Raw genomic sequence first — 25,305 nt, forward strand, 5'->3', positions numbered from 1 at the left:
TCAAGACAAAAGTCAAAATACAGAAACAGTATTGTTTTGTTCCTCAACATTTCTGCACTCGTCTGTACTCTCTTCAGGTTCTTTCCCCTTTTGATTTGTTTTCAAAAAGATGAAGGGCTTGTCTTCTGTTTTCATCTGACCATCCTGTTCTGTGTCAGTGACCTCTAAAGCCACTAGAGGGCTTAAACACTTCTAGGTTGCAACAGGTCCGTGTGTTGCCATTTCAATTGAAATCAGTATTTTCACATTGAGAAATTCAAGTACTAGAATGAACTGCCCAGAGCACAATTGTTTTAATTTCCAACTACAGGAGTCGTTTTTCGTTATACAATCCCCATTGGGATGTCTGTCTGGTACATACCAGTGCGTGATCCCCTACAGCTGCCCTGAGAGCTCTTGTTGCTGCCCAGACTATCTCCTCTGGTCAGAATGGAGATGCCAGAGAAGCTGGATGCCTTGGTGACCGGGGGCCGCAGAGTCCTGTTTGAACTATCGGAGTCTGTGCTGCTCCAGGGTCTTGGTTCCAGGCACTTCATATCACTGTCAGTGCTGCTCTGACGACTGCTGGACGCACGGCTGGAGCTCTCAAGGTTACCCCTATGCAGGGGAGGTGGGGAGAGGGAGGGAAACAGGGGACGATGAGGAAGGGTGTTATGGAGAGAGAGAGAGAGAGAGAGAGAGAGAGAGAGAGAGAAACAGAGAGAAACAGAGAGAAAGAGATAGAGAAAGACAGAGAGAGAGAGAGAAAGAGACAGAGAGAGAGAGATAAAGAAAGAGAGACAGAAAGAGAGAGGAACAGAGAGGTGGAAACAGAGGTGGAGAGAGAGACAGAGAGAGACAGAGAGAGAGAGAGAGAGAGAGGTAGAGAAAGAGACAGACGGAAAGAGAGAGGAACAGAGAGGTGGAGACAGAGGGTGATCAGGTTAAGAACAACACTTTGACATGTGGGGAGAACATGGGGCATTCAACCAAACCCCTGTAGTGTACAGGACATTCATCAAACTGCCACCCACATCACAGAGAAACACGCATGCAGATCGCTGATGTTTCATCCAATCAACACCGAGGTGAAAAAGAAGACAGGAGTACATTGAATAAAGTACAGATCCTGACTGAGTGACAAGGCAACAACAGGTCCATTCTGGAAATAACACAGCAATAAAAGAGGTTTTCCATTACAATGGACACCAGGAGTAATATGCTAACCACACCGCGCGCGCAGCAAAATGAATGACAACATACATATAATTCAGATCATAGCAACCACACTGGTCGCGCGCGTCAACGAGCATCTGCATTGCCAGGCTCTGAAATAGAACTTGGTTCTATTTGTGACGCTTGATGCGCTGCAAGTCCCGCCTCTCCCATCTCCTCATTGGTTTTTAGGAGCAAATACCCACGTGGGTGATTGAAAGATGAACTGAGGTCCACACTCCAGTCCAGTTGGTGGTGGTAATGCACCTTAAAGTTGGTTGCCAACCACCATATAAAGTCAGAAGAAGAAGAATCCTGAAGGAGGAAAGGTTACTAGAAAAACAAACTCGGTTTCCCATTTTATCTGTGGATTAATTGTCGGAGTAGAGGACCTTGTGCATTTCAGGTAAAATAACAACCCAATGTTTATATTCCAGGACAAATTAGCGAGCAACAGCAAGCTAGCCAAATAGGACAAATTAGCTAGCAACCGCAAGCTAGCTAGGTAAATTGCCATAAATGTTTCATGCTTTTTGACCTGTCCCCAAAATGAATATATTTGGTTCAGAGTTTATTTTGATATTTCAAACTGCATGTCCACATAGCGTGTGGTGTGGGTGGACAAAAATCAATATGCACGTGAGTGGTCTGGTCAGAGTGCAATGAGGCACGCACTACCGAATAAACACACAGAGTACACACACACACACACACAGGACACAGACACACACATCCCCCCTCATACCCTCACTATGGAGTCACACATTCCCCTCATACCATCACTATGGAGTCACACATCCCCCCCCCATACCGTCACTATGGAGTCACACACATCCCCCCCCCTCATACCGTCACTATGGAGTCACACACATCCCCCCACTCATACCGTCACTATGGAGTCACACATCCCCCCTCATACCGTCACTATGGAGTCACACATCCCCCTCATATCATCACTATGGAGTCACACATCCCCCCTCATACCGTCACTATGGAGTCACACATCCCCCTCATACCATCACTATGGAGTCACACACATCCCCCCCTCATACCATCACTATGGAGTCACACATCCCCCCTCATATCATCACTATGGAGTCACACATCCCCCCTCATACTGTCACTATGGAGTTACATATCCCCCCCCATACCGTCACTATGGAGTCACACATCCCCCCCCTCATACCGTCACTATGGAGTTACACACATCCCCCTCATACCATCACTATGGAGTCACACATCCCCCTCATACCATCACTATGGAGTCACACACATCCCCCCCTCATACCGTCACTATGGAGTCACACATCCCCCTCATACCGTCACTATGGAGTCACACATCTCCCCCTCATACCGTCACTATGGAGTCACACATCCCCCTCATACGTCACTATGGAGTTACACATCCCCCCCTCATACCGTCACTATGGAGTCACACATCCCCCCTTCATACCGTCACTATGGAGTCACACATCCCCCCCTCATACCGTCACTATGGAGTCACACATCCCCCCTCATACCATCACTATGGAGTCACACATCCCCCTCATACCGTCACTATGGAGTCACACATCCCCCCTTCATACCGTCACTATGGAGTCACACATCCCCCCCCTCATACCGTCACTATGGAGTCACACACATCCCCCCCTCATACCGTCACTATGGAGTCACACATCCCCCCCTCATACCATCACTATGGAGTCACACATCCCCCTCATACCGTCACTATGGAGTCACACATCCCCCTCATACCGTCACTATGGAGTCACACATCCCCCCCTCATACCGTCACTATGGAGTCACACACATCCCCCCCTCATACCGTCACTATGGAGTCACACATCCCCCCCTCATACCATCACTATGGAGTCACACATCCCCCTCATACCGTCACTATGGAGTCACACATCCCCCTCATACCGTCACTATGGAGTCAAACATCCCCCCCTCATACCGTCACTATGGAGTCACACATCCCCCCCTCATACCGTCACTATGGAGTCACACATCCCCCCCTCATACCATCACTATGGAGTCACACACACCCCCCCCCATAGCGTCACTATGGAGTCACACACATCCCCCTCATACCGTCACTATGGAGTCACACACATCCCCCTCATACCGTCACTATGGCGTCACACACATCCCCCCCCTCATACCGTCACTATGGAGTTACACACATCCCCCCCCATACCGTCACTATGGAGTTACACACATCCCCCCCATACCGTCACTATGGAGTTACACATCCCCCCCCTCATACCGTCACTATGGAGTCACACATCCCCCCCCTCATACTGTCACTATGGAGTCACACATCCCCCTCATACCATCACTATGGAGTCACACATCCCCCTCATACCGTCACTATGGAGTCACACACATCCCCCTCATACCGTCACTATGGAGTCACACATCCCCCCCTCATACCATCACTATGGAGTCACACATCCCCCTCATACGTCACTATGGAGTTACACACCCCCCCCCTCATACCGTCACTATGGAGTCACACATCCCCCCCTCATACCGTCACTATGGAATCACACATCCCCCCCTCATATCGTCACTATGGAGTCACACATCCCCCCCTCATACCATCACTATGGAGTCACACACACCCCCCCCATACCGTCACTATGGAGTCACACACATCCCCCTCATACCGTCACTATGGAGTCACACACATCCCCCTCATACCATCACTATGGCGTCACACACATCCCCCTCCCATACCGTCACTATGGAGTCACACACATCCCCCTCATACCATCACTATGGAGTCACACACATCCCCCTCATACCATCACTATGGAGTTACACACATCCCCCCCCCCCACACTGTCACTATGGAGTCACACACATCCCCCCCCTCATACCGTCACTATGGAGTCACACGCACCCCCCCCCCCCCCCCATACCGTTTCTGACGGCAGCAGTAGGCCGAGCGACGGTAGCAGTAGGCCGGGCGACGGTAGCAGTAGGCCGGGCGACGGCAGCAGTAGGCCGGGCGACGGCAGCAGGAGGCCGAGCGACGGCAGCAGGAGGCCGGGCGACGGTAGCAGTACGCCCGGGTGACGGTAGCAGAAGGCCGAGCGACGGTAGCAGTAGGCCGGGCGACGGTAGCAGCAGTAGGCCGAGCGACGGTAGCAGTAGGCCCGGGCGACGGTAGCAGCAGTAGGCCGAGCGACGGTAGCAGTAGGCCCGGGCGACGGTAGCAGCAGTAGGCCGAGCGACGGTAGCAGCAGTAGGCCGAGCGACGCTAGCAGCAGTAGGCCGAGCGACGGTAGCAGTAGGCCGAGCGACGGTAGCAGTAGGCCGAGCGACGGTAGCAGTAGGACGAGCGACGGTAGCAGTAGGACGAGCGACGGTAGCAGTAGGACGAGCGACGGTAGCAGTAGGCCGAGCGACGGTAGCAGTAGGCCGGGCGACGGTAGCAGTAGGCCGGGCGACGGTAGCAGTAGGCCGGGCGACGGTAGCAGGAGGCCGGGCGACGGTAGCAGGAGGCCGGGCGACGGTAGCAGGAGGCCGGGCGACGGTAGCAGGAGGCCGGGCGACGGTAGCAGGAGGCCGGGCGACGGTAGCAGGAGGCCGGGCGACGGTAGCAGGAGGCCGGGCGACGGTAGCAGGAGGCCGGGCGACGGTAGCAGGAGGCCGGGCGACGGTAGCAGGAGGCCGGGCGACGGTAGCAGGAGGCCGGGCGACAGTAGCAGGAGGCCGAGCGACAGTAGCACGGGCGACAGTAGCAGTAGGCCGGGCGACGGTAGCAGGAGGCCGGGCGACGGTAGCAGTAGGCAGGGCGACAGTAGCAGTAGGCCAAGCGACAGTAGCAGTAGGCCGGGCGACGGTAGCAGTAGGCCAAGCGACAGTAGCACGGGCGACGGTAGCAGTAGGCCGGGCGACGGTAGCAGTAGGCCAAGCGACAGTAGCACGGGCGACGGTAGCAGTAGGCCGGGCGACAGTAGCACGGGCGACAGTAGCAGTAGGCCGGGCGACGGTAGCAGTAGGCCGAGCGACGGTAGCAGTAGACCGGGCGACGGTAGCAGTAGGCCAAGCGACAGTAGCACGGGTGACAGTAGCAGTAGGCCGGGCGACGGTAGCAGGAGGCCGAGCGACGGTAGCAGGAGGCTGGGCGACAGTAGCAGTAGGCCGAGCGACGGTAGCAGGAGGCTGAGCGACAGTAGCAGTAGGCCGAGCGACGGTAGCAGGAGGCTGAGCGACAGTAGCAGTAGACTGGGTAAGTTCCTATCACCGTTATTAGAATGTCACTAGCAGCGACCAGGAGGCCATCAACATATCATTACCTCCAACTACAGCATCATCGCTCACTGTCACCATGCTTATATCCTACTTTTCATTTATTCTAACGTCATCAAATATGGATGATATGGCGTTGCACTGAACAAAAAGTCTGACAAATGCAGGTTTGGGAGGGTAATGTGGTGACAGACTTACCACCTAAAATGCTGACAACAAATGCTTGGATTTCTGACTAAACAAGGGAAAATACAACTCAAGTGAATTACAGTGGGGTGCTCTGACTGCAGAATACCCTGGTTACCTATTTGATGGGAATAGCCAACCCTTAATAACAAGCTACACAACTTAAAGACAACACAGATACACAAAATGGCCAGGTCAGCTAAACGTCTCTGTTCTAGATATTCAGAGAAATGACTGAGGTAGCCTAGGACAGAAGATTGAAAAATAACCAAAACAGGCCAGGGAATCTCCTTATAATATCAGATATAAGGAGACAAAAAGATAGAAATGATTGGTGGTGTAAATATGTTTGAAGGTGGCAGTTGGTGATAAATATTTCAGAGAAACAGTAATTAATGGATGAGCTATTTTAAGCGTTCTCCCTGCGTCTTTCTCTCCCAGGCTCTCATTTTTTCTCTTCCTGCCCCTCTCCCCCTCTCTTCCTCCCCCTCTCCCTTTCTCCCTGCCTTCTTCCTATTCATCTCTCCCGCCTCCCTGTCTCCCAGCTTCCACCGCCTATTTTAAGAAAAGAAAGGCAGAGTGGTAGCTCGCTCACACTGTGCAGACAAAGATGAGCGAGAGAGAGATCCTACTTTTTTTTAAATCACAACATTTTTTCTCTCCTGTTTCAAACACAACACTCTCTCCATCCAACACAGGGGGAGATGTTCTGTCACAATAACTTTCCTCTAAAAAAAATTGCACTTTAGATTTCATTAGCATTTCCCGCCCACAAAATACAATAATGTTCAATAGACAATTATGTAAATAACAACTATATGTTTCCACTGTATATATGACATGGTAAACATTGTCTGTGTCACAGCCTCATCATCATCTCCACACACACAATGTAGGATTTGCACTTAGTCAACATTGAACAAGACAACATAAGTGCCAAAGGGACAGTAGTCTCACTTCAGTGAGACATCATTATGCAATAGCTAGTCTGGTCAAGTATTGGAACTGAAAACTAACCCCAAAATCCCTCTTTTCAACATTACTGAGGTCAGTCGGCTAAAGACATTTCAGTTTGTATGTGTCACAGCTGCAGTACAAACATAATCACTGATCACAACCAACACAAAGAGAGAGATCTGAAGGTGAATGAATTACATTTTATTTTTGAGTCAAAATGCCAATTGGCAACCCGTCCCTTATGGGATTAATTGACACAAACACACATTACAATAATTCACTGTGTTAATGAAATGATGTGATAGTAGTGTTACTGCATCTCTCTTTAGGACAGACAGTAGTAGTAGATCTATCAGGACACCACAGACAGTAGTAGTAGATCTATCATCAGGATACCACAAACAGTAGTAGTAGATCTATCCTCAGGACACCACAGACAGTAGTAGTAGATCTATCCTCAGGATACCACAGACAGTAGTAGTAGATCTATCCTCAGGACACCACAGACAGTAGTAGTAGATCTATCCTCAGGACACCACAGACAGTACTAGTAGATCTATCCTCAGGATACCACAGACAGTACTAGTAGATCTATCCTCAGGACACCACAGACAGTAGTAGTAGATCTATCCTCAGGACACCACAGACAGTAGTAGTAGATCTATCCTCAGGATACCACAGACAGTAGTAGAGACAACTACTGTACAAGTAGTAGAGCAAAGATGAAGAGGGGTTAGAAAACCAAATCAACAGAGATCATGGAGGATGTAGCAGCACAGTATTATATAAAGATGTTTCAATGATGACGGACGGATAATAAGTAGTACCCAGTCCCAGAAAAAAACCAAAGCAGCCATGCCATAAGTGTTGCTCTGAGCCAACCCACACCAAGCAACAACACCAACATTCAGTGGTAGGTCTGAAATGGCGACCAAACCCCCTAAACGCACTAAGTAGGGAATAAGGTGCCATTCCGGACACACCCAATCAGTCAGTCATATCAAAGCACAACTAGACAGAGGGTAGAACGGCATGGCAACACAATCACAGACTGCTAGAGTCACACGTCACATGGATGTGTCAGTACCGAAAGATCTGCCTCCTCTTTTGAGAGGTAGAGGAGTAGCCTTCAGGGGAAAGTCTGTTGGGGGACAGTGGAGGGAGAGAAGGGAGAGCGGGGGTTACTGGGTGGGTATAGAAGAGGGGGTCAGGTAGGTTTTGGAACAGCCATTCCCAATTCATTCCCTACCCCTCCCCTTGGCCCTTACCCTTCAATGTTCTGTAGATCTGTAAGATGGAAGTAATATGGTGAAAGCTTTACCACAAACACTGTTTAAACCTGTCCAGACCTTCAGACATGCCAACACTGAGGGAGAAAGGGCCAAGAGGAGGGATAGGGAACGATTTGGGACCCGTTTTAACAGTGTTGCACTGTATCCAACCCCCAGCCCAGGAAAGATCAGACACACAGAGCAGAAATGTTGACAGTAAGAAAAACAGGGAACAAAGTTCCCCCACTTCTTTTTGTCTCTCAAACACATCGGTTTAATAATCGTTCATCTCTATCAGAAAGGGAGAGGGGTTGAAAGATGTACTTTTGTTGTGCTTTGGACTACATGTGGAAAACTACTGTCAGTTCACCCCAACATTCAAACTTAGCAAACCCAAACCTTGGTGCCAGAATGATTAGATCTCTTCAAAAACACCTCAATATAATTTGGTGGTCTAATTTTATGGTGCCAGGGGGTTTGGAACAGGGTTAGGGGGGCTTTGCTGTGACCAGGCCGCCCCGACTGCCTCTCCTACACACCTAAGGGACTATACTGGCTGGGGACTAACCCCGTACTCTAGGATCCCCTTCAGAAGTACACACATTAAACTGTAATGCATACTGTTACTGGGCGTTACTGTGAGCTTACCTGTTGTCGTTGATGTATCCATTTTGAGAGGACTGAAAAGGGAAAGAGACACCTGTAAATTACCAATAGCCGTAGCTTGTTGATCCCATAAACTATGTTTATTTAATAGCTTTCATTTGACCAAGTAGGTTATTGAGAACATATTGTTTTTATCCCAAGTTAACAAAGGTTCACTCGTGACCTCCAAGAATATGGACATAACTTATTTACTCTGGACTTCTTACTCTATTCCACCATTACGTTATTAAAATGAACTTCTGGTTAAAACAGTGGTTAATAGAACAGACAGTGGGAGACAAGTTAAGTACAACGGCCCATCCCCATCCTCACTGTTGAGCCCGACCAGAGTTGCCCTTAATCTTTTATTTTTTAAATTTGACTTTTTTAAAAACCTTTATTTAACTAGGCAAGTCAGTTAAAAACAAATTCTTATTTACAATGACGGCCTACCCCGGTCAAACCCTCCCCTAAACCGGAAGCCGCTGGGCCAAATTGTGCGCCGCCCTATGGGACTCCCGATCACAGCCGGTTGTGATACAGCCCGGGATCGAACCAGGGTGTCTGTAGCGACGCCTCTAGCACTGAGATGCAGTACTTTTGACCGCTGAGGCACTCGGGAGCCAGATCCGCTGAACTTGGGTCAGTTGTGTGCATTACCCCCTACGATGCTTAATGTCACGATTTGATGAGGGTAAACTGATCCTAGATCTGTGCCTAAGAGCATCTCCTATCCTCCACCACTTACTTCTCGGGAAAAGATCCGGTCTCGTACTCTCTGATACTCCTCCTCCCTCTCCTCTATCGATTTGCTGCGCCGCCCGTCCGACAGCGGCACGCGGATCTGCGATTGGACAAGAGGAAGAAGGGGTGTGATCAGTAAACATCATTGGACAGAAGTGGTATTCACTGTTCACTATGAATACTATTCAGAGCATCTTCTCAGGAAGAATACCTGTAAATTAAAATATTGTGCAAGATAAATTTATATATACTCAGATAATCGTCAACAGGATTAATTATATTCAGCCTTCTCATATATCGTATCCTCGTGTTCTACAAAGACCTACAACGGTAAAAACAGCTACAAATAAAATGTAGGAAGGATCTGTGAATCAGAACTGTTAAGTATTTAATTATTAGACTTAAGTGTAATTAATTGTTAAGTATTTAAGTAATAAAAAGCAACAGTGAAGAATTTTAAAAAGGGACTAATGACCTGATTATCGTCCTTGTCCATACTGGCGTCGTCTCTCTTGAGGATAAACTTCTTCTGGAAATCCGTGTTCCTCTCATCCTTGATGTGCTCTGAGAACCTCTGCTCTGGGCTGAAGAAAAAAATAATTCAGAAACTCTTGTTAGGACAAGTGTTGTAACGATACCAACATTTTTACTAACGATACCAGGCCAAGTATCACGATACCAATGAGTATCACGGTACCAATGCGTATCACGATACCAAGTAGTACCACGATACCAGGTAGTATCACGGTACCAAGTAGTACCACAATACCAATGAGTATCACGATACCAAGTAGTACCACGATACCAAGTAGTACCGCGATACCAATGAGTATCACGATACCAAGTAGTACCACGATACCAATGCCAATGAGTACATTTTTACTAACGATACCAGGCCAAGTACCACGATACCAAGTAGTACCGCGATACCAATGAGTATCACAATATCAAGTAGTACCACGATACCAATGAGTATCACGATACCAAGTAGTACCACGATACCAATGAGTATCACAATACCAAGTAGTACCACGATACCAATGAGTACCACGATACCAAGTAGTACCACGATACCAATGAGTACCACGATACCAATGAGTATCACGAGGGGCAAATGTGTTGCCTAGCGTCCTGTTCACCCTGTCCCCCGGTCGCTTGTTCACGTTTTCTAAATGTTCTGCGCCATGTGCTACGCAAAAAATCTGTCACTGAAATTCACACTTCTACTCAATACAACACATTGAATTTAACTTCACACTGTTCAGTGTATAATAAAATACTGTATAGAATGGCTGATTTGCTCATATTGGCAAAGGCCACACACTCCCGCGGTCTCCCACAAACACACACTGCTCCCAACTTTTAAAACGTTAGGCACCAAAGACAAATTAAGCAGCACCAAAAGTTCTAATATTTTTTTTAATATAGTTTAGGCTTCCATTAGGCCTATATGAATCCCACCTATATGAATCCTACCTATATGAATCCCGCCTATATGAATCCCGCTTATTTGAATCCCGCCTATATGAATCCCGCCTATATGAATCCCGCCTACATGAATCCCGCCTACATGAATCCCTCCCGCCTATATGAATCCCGCCCGCCTATATGAATCCCGCCTACATGAATCCCGCCTACATGAATCCCGCCTATATGAATCCCGCCTACATGAATCCCGCCTACATGAATCCCGCCTATATGAATCACACCGATATGAATCCCGCCTATATGAATCCCGCCTATATGAATCACACCTATATGAATCCCGCCTATATGAATCCCGCCTATATGAATCCCGCCTATATGAATCCCGCCTATATGAATCCCGCCTATATGAATCACACCTATATGAATCACATCTCATGAGTAGCAGACCCTTTTTCTTTCTGTGCCAATCAAATTTGCCTAGACCTACTGTCAACTTACCAGGTTAGCTAGCTAGGTAACATGACTGAACTACCTTGTTTGTTATCAAACCAATAATTAGCGGCCCGGGACTAGTTTAAAGTAGCACGTGACATGGATTGTGAAATTATATCAAATGCAAATCCCAATGAAAAAAAAAAAAAAAAGGCGTGTCTGGTAACACGGGTCATATTTCTATAACTGTTTAGACTAGAAACAAGACCTCTAGTAACACGGGTCATATTTCTATAACTGTTTAGACTAGAAACAAGACCTCTAGTAACACGGGTCATATTTCTATAACTGTTTAGACTCGAAACAAGACCTCTGGTAACACGGGTCATATTTCTATAACTGTTTAGACTAGAAACAAGACCTCTGGTAACACGGGTCATATTTCTATAACTGTTTAGACTAGAAACAAGACCTCTGGTAACACGGGTCATATTTCTACAACTGTTTAGACTAGAAGCAAGACCTCTGGTAACACGGGTCATATTTCTACAACTGTTTAGACTAGAAGCAAGACCTCTGGTAACACGGGTCATATTTCTATAACTGTTTAGACTAGAAACAAGACCTCTGGTAACACGGGTCATATTTCTATAACTGTTTAGACTATAAACAAGACCTCTGGTAACACGGTTCATATTTCTATAACTGTTTAGACTAGAAACAATACCTCTGGTAACACGGGTCATATTTCTATAACTGTTTAGACTAGAAACAAGACCTCTGGTAACACGGGTCATATTTCTATAACTGTTTAGACTAGAAACAAGACCTCTGGTAACACGGGTCATATTTCTATAACTGTTTAGACTAGAAACAAGCTATTTTCTTTGTTGTAAAGCTGCAGGCATGCCTTTCACTCTCTGACACTCAGAGGCTGCATGACAGTTAACTTGCACAGTCTACTCAGACTGGCCTGTGCTCACTGTTATAACAGGTGATGGAACACTGCCAGCTCCGCACGCTGCTCCAATGTAACACCAGAAGACACAGCAGGGTCTGCATCACCACTTCCCATCAAGGATAAATTATATTTACACAACTGATGACCATGAATAGCAACCAGAGAGATGCAGGTGAGTGAGGGCTGGTAGAGGATGCTGAGAGATGCAGGTGAGTGAGAGCTGGTAGAGGATGCTGATAGATGCAGGTGAGTGAGGGCTGGTAGAGGATGCTGATAGATGCAGGTGAGTGAGGGCTGGTAGAGGATGCTGATAGATGCAGGTGAGTGAGGGCTGGTAGAGGATGCTGAGAGATGCAGGTGAGTGAGGGCTGTGGTAGAGGATGCTGAGAGATGCAGGTGAGTGAGAGCTGGTAGAGGATGCTGAGAGATGCAGGTGAGTGAGGGCTGGTAGAAGATGCTGAGAGATGCAGGTGAGTGAGAGCTGGTAGATGATGCTGAGAGATGCAGGTGAGTGAGGGCTGGTAGAGGATGCTGATAGATGCAGGTGAGTGAAGGCTGGTAGAGGATTCTGAGAGATGCAGGTGAGTGAGGGCTGGTAGAGGATGCTGAGATATGCAGGTGAGTGAGAGCTGGTAGAGGATGCTGATAGATGCAGGTGAGTGAGAGCTGGTAGAGGATGCTGAGAGATGCAGATGAGTGAGGGCTGGAGAGGATGCTGAGAGATGCAGGTGAGTGAGGGCTGGTAGAGGATGCTGAGAGATGCAGGTGAATGAGGGCTGGTAGAGGATGCTGAGAGATGCAGGTGAGTGAGGGCTGGTAGAGAATGCTGAGAGATGCAGGTGAGTGAGGGCTGGTAGAGGATGCTGAGAGATGCAGGTGGGTGAAGGCTGATAGACGATGCTGAGAGATGCAGGTGAGTGAGGGCTGGTAGAGGATGCTGAGAGATGCAGGTGAGTGAGAGCTGGTAGATGCTGCTGAGAGATGCAGGTGAGAGAGTGCTGGTAGAGGATGCTGATAGATGCAGGTGAGTGAGGGCTGGTAGAGGATGCTGAGAGATGCAGGTGAGTGAGGGCTGGTAGAGGATGCTGAGAGATGCAGGTGAGTGAAGGCTGGTAGACGATGCTGAGAGATGCAGGTGAGTGAGCGCTGGTAGATGATGCTGAGAGATGCAGGTGAGTGAGGGCTGGTAGACGATGCTGAGAGATGCAGGTGAGTGAGAGCTGGTAGATGATGCTGAGAGATGCAGGGGAGTGAGGGCTGGTAGAGGATGCTGATAGATGCAGGTGAGTGAGGGCTGGTAGACGATGCTGAGAGATGCAGGTGGGTGAGGGCTGGTAGAGGATGCTGAGAGATGCAGGTGAGTGAGGGCTGGTAGAGGATGCTGAGACATGCAGGTGAGTGAGGGCTGGTAGAGGATGCTGAGACATGCAGGTGAGTGAGGGCTGGTAGAGGATGCTGAGAGATGCAGGTGAGTGAGAGCTGGTAGAGGATGCTGAGAGATGCAGGTGAGTGAGGGCTGGTAGAGGATGCTGATAGATGCAGGTGGGTGAGGGCTGGTAGAGGATGCTGAGAGATGCAGGTAGGTGAAGGCTGGTAGAGGATGCTGAGAGATGCAGGTGAGTGAGAGCTGGTAGATGATGCTGAGACATGCAGGTGAGTGAGGGCTGGTAGAGGATGCTGAGTGATGCAGGTGAGTGAGAGCTGGTAGAGGATGCTGAGAGATGCAGGTGAGTGAGGGCTGGTAGAGGATGCTGATAGATGCAGGTGGGTGAGGGCTGGTAGAGGATGCTGAGAGATTCAGGTGGGTGAAGGCTGGTAGAGGATGCTGAGAGATGCAGGTGAGTGAGAGCTGGTAGATGATGCTGAGAGATGCAGGTGAGTGAGGGCTGGTAGAGGATGCTGATAGATGCAGGTGAGTGAGGGCTGGTAGAGGTTGCTGAGAGATGCAGGTGGGTGAAGGCTGGTAGACGATGCAGGTGAGTGAGGGATGGTAGAGGATGCTGAGAGATGCAGGTGAGTGAGGGCTGGTAGAGGATGCTGATAGATGCAGGTGAGTGAGGGCTGGTAGAGGATGCAGGTGAGTGAGGGCTGGTAGAGGATGCTGAGAGATGCAGGTGAGTGAGGGCTGGTAGAGGATGCTGATAGATGTAGGTGAGTGAGGGCTGGTAGAGGATGCTGAGAGATGCAGGTGAGTGAGGGCTGGTAGACGATGCTGAGAGATGCAGGTGAGTGAGGGCTGGTAGAAGATGATTGGATCTGAACATACAAGAGACTGGAGGCTGTTGTTTCAATTCAACTGAATTTATAAACAACACTGACTTTATAAACATTTTATAAAACAGGCGCCAGCAGGTTCTTTGGGTCGTTAGGGCTGAAACATTTGGAAGTATCATCTGAAACGGTATTACGGCGCTCTAAAATGTTGGTATAATAAGTTTCATGATGTTTAGGTACCGTGATATTACCGTGGTACCGGTATACCAAGGTCTTCTAAGTTCTACACGTGGTCTTCTAAGTTCTACACATGGTCTTCTAAGTTTTACACATGGTCTTCTAAGTTCTACACATGGTCTTCTAAGTTTAAAACATGGTCTTTTAAGTTCTACATGTGGTCTTCTAAGTGCTAAATGACTTATATGTATATGTTATATGTACACTTGGTCTTCCAAGTTTTACACATGGTCTTCTAAGTTCTACACTTGGCCTTCTAAGTTCTACACTTGGCCTTCTAAGTTCCACGAGTCTCCCACTCACATGCGTGTGTTGCCAGTCTTGTTAATGATGACGGCCTTGCCAGTCTGGTCTACGTTGTGGTCCATGCCAAAGTAGGCCGCTACACGGTGCAGCAGCATGCGGTGGTACGATGTCATCTGGGGGAACTTCTTGTACTGGTTACTGGAGGGAGGAACGTGGAGATTAAACAACGTGTACTGGTTACTGAAGGGGTGAACATGGAGATTAAACAACGTGTACTGGTTACTGGAGGGAGGAACGTGGAGATTAAACAACGTGTACTGGTTACTGAAGGGGTGAACATGGAGATTAAACAACGTGTACTGGTTACTGGAGGGAGGAACTGGGAGATTAAACAACGTGTACTGGTTACTGGAGGGAGGAACTGGGAGATTAAACAACGTGTACTGGTTACTGGAGGGAGGAACTGGGAGATTAAACAACGTGTACTGGTTACTGGAGGGAGGAACTGGGAGATTAAACAACGTGTACTGGTTACTGGAGGGAGGAACATGGAGATTAAACAACGTGTACTGGTTACTGGAGGGAGGAACTGGGAGATTAAACAACGTGTACTGGTTACTGGAGGGGAGAACATGGAGATTAAACAACGTGTACTGGTTACTGGAGGGAGGAACATGGAGATTAAACAACGTGTACTGGTTACTGGAGGGAGGAACGTGGAGATTAAACAACGTGTACTGGTTACTGGAGGGAGGAACTGGGAGATGAACCATCTAGTGATGATACTTGAGTGGTAGTACAGTGTCTCTCTCAGATGGGGACCGTTACCCTTTTCTAAAACAAAACGAAATTGTTAAACTGTTAAAGACGGGACTGATTTACATTTGAAATAGAACAAAATAAACTGCAGGTGAGGGTAATGATACCATCCCATCGACAGGTGGACACAGAGTCCCAGGCAGCCAAATATACCATACTGATATACCAACCACAGTACAATCCCCATGTTTATCCCATTATAAATATACCGGATTAAAGTAGCAGTATGGAATGTGGATACATCCCACATGGCACCCTATTCCCTACATTGGGCACTACTTTTGACCAGAGCCTATATAGGGAATAGGGTGCCATTTCTCACTCACTTGTCATCATTAATGAACTCCAGGATATCTTGTTCTAGTTTCAGCAGCATCATTCGATCCCTGTTGGAGAGAGGAGAGAGAGGGGAGAGATAGGGAAGAGATATGGAAGAGAGAGGGGAGAGATAGAGGGGAGAGATAGAGGGGAGAGATAGAGGGGAGAGATAGAGGGGAGAGATAGAGGGGAGAGATAGAGGGGAGAGATAGAGGGGAGAGATAGAGGGGAGAGATAGGAGAGAGAGCGATAGAGAGAGAGAGCGATAGAGAGAGAGAGCGATAGAAAGCGAGAGAGCGATAGAAAGCGAGAGAGCGATAGAAAGCGAGAGAGCGATAGAAAGCGAGAGAGAGATAGAAAGAGAGAGAGCGATAGAAAGAGAGAGAGCGATAGAAAGAAAGAGAGCGATAGAAAGAGAGAGAGCGATAGAAAGAGAGAGAGAGATAGAAAAATAGAGAGCGATAGAAAAAGAGCGTTAGAAAGAGAGAGAGAGATCGAGAGATGGAGGCTTAACATGGACTACCATGTCTATCATGCATTGATGTGTGCAAAAAACATGAATCCCCAAGCTGATCTACAGTTAAGATTCTGCCCTAAAAGTTTCTCAATCCATTTCCATCTGTTGAGTGCTGTGGCTGTGATAGGAGATCGATTAAGTTGTTTTTCAGTGTGTGTGTGTGTGTATGTGTGTGTGTGTGTGTGTGTGTGTGTATGTGTTACCTGGGGTTGTTTTCAGTGTGTGTGTGTGTGTGTGTGTGTGTGTGTGTGTGTGTGTGTGTGTGTGTGTGTGTGTGTGTGTGTGTGTGTGTGTGTGTGTGTGTGTGTGTGTGTTACCTGGGGTTGTTTTCAGTGTGTGTGTGTGTGTGTGTGTGTGTGTGTGTGTGTGTGTGTGTGTGTGTGTGTGTGTGTGTGTGTGTGTGTGTGTGTGTGTGTGTGTGGGTTGTTTTTCAGTGTGTGTTACCTGGGGTTGTTTTCAGTGTGTGTTACCTGGGGTTGTTTTTCAGTGTGTGTTACCTGGGGTTGTTTTTCAGTGTGTGTTACCTGGGGTTGTTTTCAGTGTGTGTTACCTGGGGTTGTTTTCAGTGTGTGTTAACTGGGGTTGTTTTCAGTGTGTGTTACCTGGGGTTGTTTTCAGTGTGTGTTAACTGGGGTTGTTTTCAGTGTGTGTTAACTGGGGTTGTTTTCAGTGTGTGTTAACTGGGGTTGTTTTTCAGTGTGTGTTAACTGGGGTTGTTTTCAGTGTGTGTTAACTGGGGTTGTTTTCAGTGTGTGTTACCTGGGGTTGTTTTTCAGTGTGTGTTACCTGGGGTTGTTTTTCAGTGTGTGTTAACTGGGGTTGTTTTCAGTGTGTGTTACCTGGGGTTGTTTTTCAGTGTGTGTTAACTGGGGTTGTTTTCAGTGTGTGTTACCTGGGGTTGTTTTTCAGTGTGTGTTAACTGGGGTTGTTTTCAGTGTGTGTTACCTGGGGTTGTTTTTCAGTGTGTTACCTGGGGTTGTTTTCAGTGTGTGTTACCTGGGGTTGTTTTTCAGTGTGTGTTAACTGGGGTTGTTTTTCAGTGTGTGTTAACTGGGGTTGTTTTCAGTGTGTGTTAACTGGGGTTGTTTTTCAGTGTGTGTTAACTGGGGTTGTTTTTCAGTGTGTGTTAACTGGGGTTGTTTTCAGTGTGTGTTACCTGGGGTTGTTTTTCAGTGTGTGTTACCTGGGGTTGTTTTTCAGTGTGTTACAGGGGGTTGTTTTCAGTGTGTGTTACCTGGGGTTGTTTTCAGTGTGTGTTAACTGGGGTTGTTTTCAGTGTGTTACAGGGGGCTGTTTTCAGTGTGTGTTAACTGGGGTTGTTTTCAGTGTGTGTTAACTGGGGTTGTTTTCAGTGTGTTACATGGGGTTGTTTTCAGTGTGTGTTACCTGGGGTTGTTTTCAGTGTGTTACAGGGGGTTGTTTTTCAGTGTGTGTTAACTGGGGTTGTTTTCAGTGTGTGTTAACTGGGGTTGTTTTCAGTGTGTTAACTGGGGTTGTTTTCAGTGTGTGTTAACTGGGGTTGTTTTCAGTGTGTTAACTGGGGTTGTTTTCAGTGTGTTAACTGGGGTTGTTTTCAGTGTGTTACATGGGGTTGTTTTCAGTGTGTGTTAACTGGGGTTGTTTTTCAGTGTGTGTTACCTGGGGTTGTTTTTCAGTGTGTGTTACCTGGGGTTGTTTTTCAGTGTGTGTTAACTGGGGTTGTTTTCAGTGTGTGTTACCTGGGGTTGTTTTTCAGTGTGTGTTACCTGGGGTTGTTTTTCAGTGTGTTGACCAGGAAGTCGTGCACGTCGATGCCGGTGGAGTCTGTGTACTCCTGGCTGGAGTCTGGCGGAAGGGAGAGAAGACAGGATGCTTAAAATAGCACCACACACACAACCTGGTAACACACAGGCATCTACTCAGGAGTACCCACACACACACACACACAACCTGGTAACACACAGGCATCTTCTCAGGAGTACCCACACACACACACACAACCTGGTAACACACAGGCATCTACTCAGGAGTACCCACACACACACACACAACCTGGTAACACACAGGCATCTACTCAGGAGTACCCAAACACACACAACCTGGTAACACACAGGCATGCACTCAGGAGTACCCACACAACCTGGTAACACACAGGCATGCACTCAGGAGTACCCACACACACACACAACCTGGTAACACACAGGCATGCACTCAGGAGTACCCACACAACCTGGTAACACACAGGCATCTACTCAGGAGTACCCACACACAACCTGGTAACACACAGGCATCTACTCAGGAGTACCCACACACACACACACACACAACCTGGTAACACACAGGCATCTACTCAGGAGTACCCACACACACACACACAACCTGGTAACACACAGGCATGCACTCGGGAGTATCCACACACAACCTGGTAACACACAGGCATGTACTCGGGAGTATCCACACACAACCTGGTAACACACAGGCATGTACTCGGGAGTATCCACACACAACCTGGTAACACACAGGCATGTACTCGGGAGTATCCACACACAACCTGGTAACACACAGGCATGTACTCGGGAGTATCCACACACAACCTGGTAACACACAGGCATGTACTCGGGAGTATCCACACACAACCTGGTAACACACAGGCATGTACTCGGGAGTATCCACACACACACACACACACAACCTGGTAACACACAGGCATGCACTCGGGAGTATCCACACACAAAGTCGGTCAGTGGGGTTAGAGAGGCAAAAAACTGCAACAGCTGCAGAAAGGGTGTGTTGTTTCTGAACAAATACGAATGGACGATCGTTTTCAACTATTTACTGACACACACAGACACCATGATACAGACTGTCCGTTTCCCCATCAGCTGGGTCTGCCCCTCTTTGCTCCTCGAATGAATCCTCTTCAGCATTTTCCCCCCAGAGACATCTTACCTCGTGACAACATCTTGCGTGGAGTCCTGTCCTTCTTCTCCTTCTCATCCTCGTTCTCATAGTCATCCTTAGAAGACTTCTCCTCCTCCTTGTCTGAGGGACAGCTGATGTGGAGCTGGATAATGTCTGGAGGTCCGTCAGGACAGAACGGACCTGATGACTCCTCACACACCGCCAGGCTCCTCACCAGCTTCAGCTTGGCATTGGACTGAAACACACCCAGAGACACACACACACACCCCACAGTGAAGCAGCAGACTACACACATAGTGAGAGACACACCACAGTGAAGGCATTTATAGCTCTTCGGTTCATCAATAATAGATCAAATTCATTGCACACTATCAATATTTGACAACAAATATTAAAACATTAACATCTGCATTTTAGCTTGGCATTAGACTGAAACACAGAGAAACACACACACACCACATCAAAGCAAGCAGCTAAGTAAAAAACACAACTATTGAAACGCAGAAACACTCCACATTGAAGAACCTAGGCTATCTGGTCCTACTACTGAGAGATAGAGAACCTAGGCTATCTGGTCCTACTACTGAGAGATAGAGAACCTAGGCTACATACATCTGGTCCTACTACTGAGAGATAGAGAACCTAGGCTACATACATCTGGTCCTACTACTGAGAGATAGAGGACCTAGGCTACATACATCTGGTCCTACTACTGAGAGATAGATAACCTAGGCTACATACATCTGGTCCTACTACTGAGAGATAGAGAACCTAGGCTACATACATCTGGTCCTACTACTGAGAGATAGAGGACCTAGGCTACATACATCTGGTCCTACTACTGAGAGATAGAGAACCTAGGCTACATACATCTGGTCCTACTACTGAGAGATAGAGAACCTAGGCTACATACATCTGGTCCTACTACTGAGAGATAGAGAACCTAGGCTACATACATCTGGTCCTACTACTGAGAGATAGAGAACCTTGGCTACATACATCTGGTCCTACTACTGAGAGATAGAGAACCTAGGCTACATACATCTGGTCCTACTACTGAGAGATAGAGAACCTAGGCTACATACATCTGGTCCTACTACTGAGAGATAGATAACCTAGGCTACATACATCTGGTCCTACTACTGAGAGATAGATAACCTAGGCTACATACATCTGGTCCTACTACTGAGAGATAGAGAACCTAGGCTACATACATCTGGTCCTACTACTGAGAGATAGAGAACCTAGGCTACATACATCTGGTCCTACTACTGAGAGATAGATAACCTAGGCTACATACATCTGGTCCTACTACTGAGAGATAGAGAACCTAGGCTACATACATCTGGTCCTACTACTGAGAGATAGAGAACCTAGGCTACATACATCTGGTCCTACTACTGAGAGATAGATAACCTAGGCTACATACATCTGGTCCTACTACTGAGAGATAGATAACCTAGGCTACATACATCTGGTCCTACTACTGAGAGATAGAGAACCTAGGCTACATACATCTGGTCCTACTACTGAGAGATAGAGAACCTAGGCTACATACATCTGGTCCTACTACTGAGAGATAGAGAACCTAGGCTACATACATCTGGTCCTACTACTGAGAGATAGATAACCTAGGCTACAAACATCTGGTCCTACTACTGAGAGATAGCTGGTCACATACCAGCACCATTTTACAATACATGAGGTGAACACACTGGGTCGAGGGGACTAAGCCACTGGGTCGGAGGGGACTAAGCCACTGGGTCGGAGGGGACTAACCCACTGGGTCGGAGGGGACTAACCCACTGGGTCGGAGGGGACCAACACACTGGGTCGGAGGGGACCAACACACTGGGTCGGAGGGGACCAACACACTGGGTCGGAGGGGACCAACACACTGGGTCGGAGGGGACCAACACACTGGGTCGGAGGGGACCAACACACTGGGTCGGAGGGGACCAACACACTGGGTCGGAGGGGACCAAGCCACTGGGTCGGAGGGGACTAAGCCACTGGGTCGAAGGGGACTAAGCCACTGGGTCGGAGGGGACTAAGCCACTGGGTCGGAGGGGACTAAGCCACTGGGTCGGAGGGGACCAACCCACTGGGTCGGAGGGGACCAACCCACTGGGTCGGAGGGGACCAACCCACTGGGTCGGAGGGGACTAACCCACTGGGTCGGAGGGGACTAACCCACTGGGTCGGAGGGGACTAACCCATTGGGTCGGAGGGGACTAACACACTGGGTCGGAGGGGACTAACCCACTGGGTCGGAGGGGACTAACACACTGGGTCGGAGGGGACTAACACACTGGGTCGGAGGGGACTAACCCACTGGGTCGGAGGGGACTAGCCCACTGGGTCGGAGGGGACTAACACACTGGGTCGGAGGGGACTAACCCACTGGGTCGGAGGGGACTAACCCACTGGGTCGGAGGGGACCAACACACTGGGTCGGAGGGGACTAAGCCACTGGGTCGGAGGGGACTAACCCACTGGGTCGGACGGGACTAACACACTGGGTCGGAGGGGACTAACCCACTGGGTCGGAGGGGACTAACACACTGTGTCGGAGGGGACTAACACACTGTGTCGGAGGGGACTAACACACTGTGTCGGAGGGGACTAACACACTGGGTCGGAGGGGACTAACACACTGGGTGGAGGGGACTAGCATGTAAATTGTGAGTGTACACATACATGAAAGCTGACTTCCATAAATACACTAGGTAATAGGCTGTGTGTGAGCTCATGGCTAAGCAGGCCTCACCTCTGCAACTTGTCCTGCTCTACCTAACCTGCTCACCAGCCAACTCTGGGTCTAGTACTGCTAAGTAGGACCCTTTATCTAACGGGTGGACTTTAATCCCAGGATTAGGATCATGATATGGAAACGTGCACAACAACAACATCAACACAACAGACAGGATAATACCGTCCTTACCCTGGCCCTTTTCCTGCCATGGCTGTGGTTCTGAGTACGCCTCTGCAAGGGAAGAACATCTGGTAATACTAGCTACACTCAAAACCATTTACAATGTTAAATAAATATGTTAAAACCATATTTTAGTGAACAAATGTTTGATTTCGTTGTTAATATAGGGAGATTACCGTGGTTGCTGTGGAAACAGATTATTCAACTTCCTATACTGTTTCTGTTAGATATTTGTTGAAGCTGATGTTGACTACAAACCCACAATGCAATGCACAGTCGTGAAGGCGTGACAGTGCTTCTTCCCCCTCAGGAGGTTAAAAAAGTTTGGCATGGGCCCTCAAATCCTGAAAAGGTATTACAGCTGTACCACTGAGAGCATATTGACTGGCTGCATCACCGCTTGGTATGGCAATAGCACCGCCTTCGATCGCATGGCGCTACAGAGGGTGGTGTGGACAGCCCAGTACATCACTGGGGATGAGCTCCCTGCCATCCAGGACCTCTCTTTATCAGGCGGTGTAAAAATAAGGCCCGGAAAAGCGTCAAAGACTCCAACCGCCCAAGCCATAGACTATTTTCTCTGCTGGCGCACGGCAAGAGGTACCGGTGCATCAAGTCTGACCTCAACAGGCTATTGAACAGCTTCTATCCCCAAGTAATACGACTGATAAATTGCTAACGAAATAGCTACACGGACCGAGTTTACCTTGCATCTTTAATTTCAATATTTGCACATACAGTCGTGGCCAAAAGTTTTGAGAATGACAAAAATATACATTTTTCACAAAGTCTGCTGCCTTCGTTTAGTATATGCAAATTGCCATCATACAATGTCAAGAGTGATCAGATGAATTGCAAAGTCCCTCTTTGCCATGCAAATGAACTGAATCCCCCAAAAACATTTCCACTGCATTTCAGCCCTGCCACAAAATGACCAGCTGACATCATGTCAGTGATTCTCTCGTTAACACAGGTGTGAGTGTTGACGAGGACAAGGCTGGAGATCACTCTGTCATGCTGATTGAGTTCGGATAACAGACTGGAACCTTCAAAAGGAGGGTGGTGCTTGGAATCATTGTTCTTCCTCTGTCAAACATTGGTTACCTGCAAGGAAACACATGCCGTCATCATTGCTTTGCACAAAAAGGGCTTCACAGGCAAGGATATTGCTGCCAGTAAGATTGCACCTAAATCAACCATTTATCGGATCATCAAGAACTTCAAGGAGAGCGGTTCAATTGTTGTGAAGAAGGCTTCAGGGCGCCCAAGAAAGTCCAGCAAGCACCAGGACCATCTCCTAAAGTTGATTCAGCTGCGGGATCGGGGCACCACCAGTACAGAGCTTTCTCAGGAATGGCAGCAGGCAAGTGTGAGTGCATCTGCACGCGAAGTGAGGTGAAGACTTTTGGAGGATGGCCTGGTGTCAAGAAGGGCAGCAAAGAAGCCACTTCTCTCCAGGAAAAACATCCGGGACAGACTGATATTCTGCAAAAGGTACAGGGATTGGACTGCTGAGGACTGGGGTAAAGTCATTTTCTCTGATGAATCCCCTTTCCGATTGTTTGGGGCATCCAGAATAAAGCTTGTCCGGAGAAGACAAGGTGAGCGCTACCATCAGTCCTGTGTCATGCCAACAGTAAAGCATCCTGAGACCATTCATGTGTGGGGTTGCTTCTCAGCCAAGGGAGTGGGCTCACTCACAATTTTGCCTAAGAACACAGCCATGAATAAAGAATGGTACCAACATCCTTCAAGAGCAACTTCTCCCAACCATCCAGGAACAGTTTTGTGACGAAAAATGCTTTTTCCAGCATGATGGAGCACCTTGCCATAAGGCAAAAGGGATAACTAAGTGGCTCGGGGAACAAAATATGAATATTTTGAGTCCATGGCCAGGAAACTCCCCAGTCCTTAATCACATTGAGAACTTGTGGTCAATCCTCAAGAGGCGGGTGGACAAACAAAAACCCACAAATTCTGACAAACTCCAAGCATTGATTATACAAGAATGGGCTGCCATCAGTCAGGATGTGGCCCAGAAGTTAATTGACAGCATGCCAGGGCGGATTGCAGAGGTCTTGAAAAAAAAGGGTCAACACTGCAAATATTGACTCTTTGCATCAACTTCATGTAATTGTCAATAAAAGCCTTTGACACTTATGGAATGCTTGTAATTATACTTCAATATCCATAGTAACATCTGACAAAAATATCTAAAGACACTGAAGCAGCAAACTTTGTGGAAATTAATATTTGTGTCATTCTCAAAACTTTTGGCCACGACTGTACACCGTCACTCCAACATCTGCTCACTCAAATACTGTAATATGCACCAACATTTATACTGACTCTACACACACACACACACAGCTGCTACTCTGTTTATCATATATCCTGCTCCCTAGTCACCTTACCCCTATACACATCTACCTCCCCTCTACACATCTACCTCCCCTCTACACATCTACCTCCCCTCTACACATCTACCTCCCCTCTACACATCTACCTCCCCTCTACACATCTACCTCCCCTCTACACATCTACCTCCCCTCTACACATCTACCTCCCCTCTACACATCTACCTCCCCTCTACACATCTACCTCCCCTCTACACATCTACCTCCCCTCTACACATCTACCCTATACATATCTACCTCCCCTCTACATATCTACCCTCTACACATCTACCTCCCCTCTACACATCTACCTCCTCTATACACATCTACCTCCCCTCTACACATCTACCTCCCCTCTACACATCTACCTCCCCTCTACACATCTACCCTATACACATCTACCTCCCCTCTACACATCTACCCTATACATATCTACCTCCCCTCTACATATCTACCCTCTACACATCTACCTCCCCTCTACACATCTACCTCCCCTCTACACATCTACCTCCCCTCTACACATCTACCTCCCCTCTACACATCTACCTCCCCTCTACACATCTACCTCCCCTCTACACATCTACCTCCCCTCTACACATCTACCTCCCCTCTACACATCTACCTCCCCTCTACACATCTAC

The 25,305-nt window shown here is 48.0% G+C and overlaps 1 protein-coding gene across 10 annotated transcripts in view; it reads right to left on the reverse strand.

Annotated features, from left to right (window-relative positions):
• LOC129851498 (R3H domain-containing protein 2-like) overlaps positions 1 to 25,305 on the reverse strand; it is a 98,169-nt gene that overhangs the window by 32,078 nt on the left and 40,786 nt on the right. For 6 of the 10 annotated variants that reach the window (XM_055918083.1, XM_055918084.1, XM_055918080.1 and 3 more), the window contains exons 4-13: positions 22,278 to 22,319; positions 19,361 to 19,568; positions 18,178 to 18,256; positions 15,924 to 15,983; positions 14,836 to 14,976; positions 9,736 to 9,844; positions 9,265 to 9,360; positions 8,520 to 8,551; positions 7,688 to 7,741; positions 362 to 597 (exon numbers count right to left, since the gene is read on the reverse strand). In XM_055918083.1, coding sequence (XP_055774058.1) covers positions 362 to 597; positions 7,688 to 7,741; positions 8,520 to 8,551; positions 9,265 to 9,360; positions 9,736 to 9,844; positions 14,836 to 14,976; positions 15,924 to 15,983; positions 18,178 to 18,256; positions 19,361 to 19,568; positions 22,278 to 22,319 — 1,057 coding nt within the window. Of the gene's footprint in view, positions 1 to 361; positions 598 to 7,687; positions 7,742 to 8,519; positions 8,552 to 9,264; positions 9,361 to 9,735; positions 9,845 to 14,835; positions 14,977 to 15,923; positions 15,987 to 16,852; positions 16,866 to 18,177; positions 18,257 to 19,360; positions 19,569 to 22,277; positions 22,320 to 25,305 lie in introns of those variants that run through there. The other 4 variants (XM_055918089.1, XM_055918086.1, XM_055918085.1 and 1 more) reach the window with 3 other exon arrangements.

The sequence above is a fragment of the Salvelinus fontinalis genome, chromosome 3 (assembly GCF_029448725.1).
Source record: "Salvelinus fontinalis isolate EN_2023a chromosome 3, ASM2944872v1, whole genome shotgun sequence".
NCBI lineage: Eukaryota > Metazoa > Chordata > Actinopteri > Salmoniformes > Salmonidae > Salvelinus > Salvelinus fontinalis.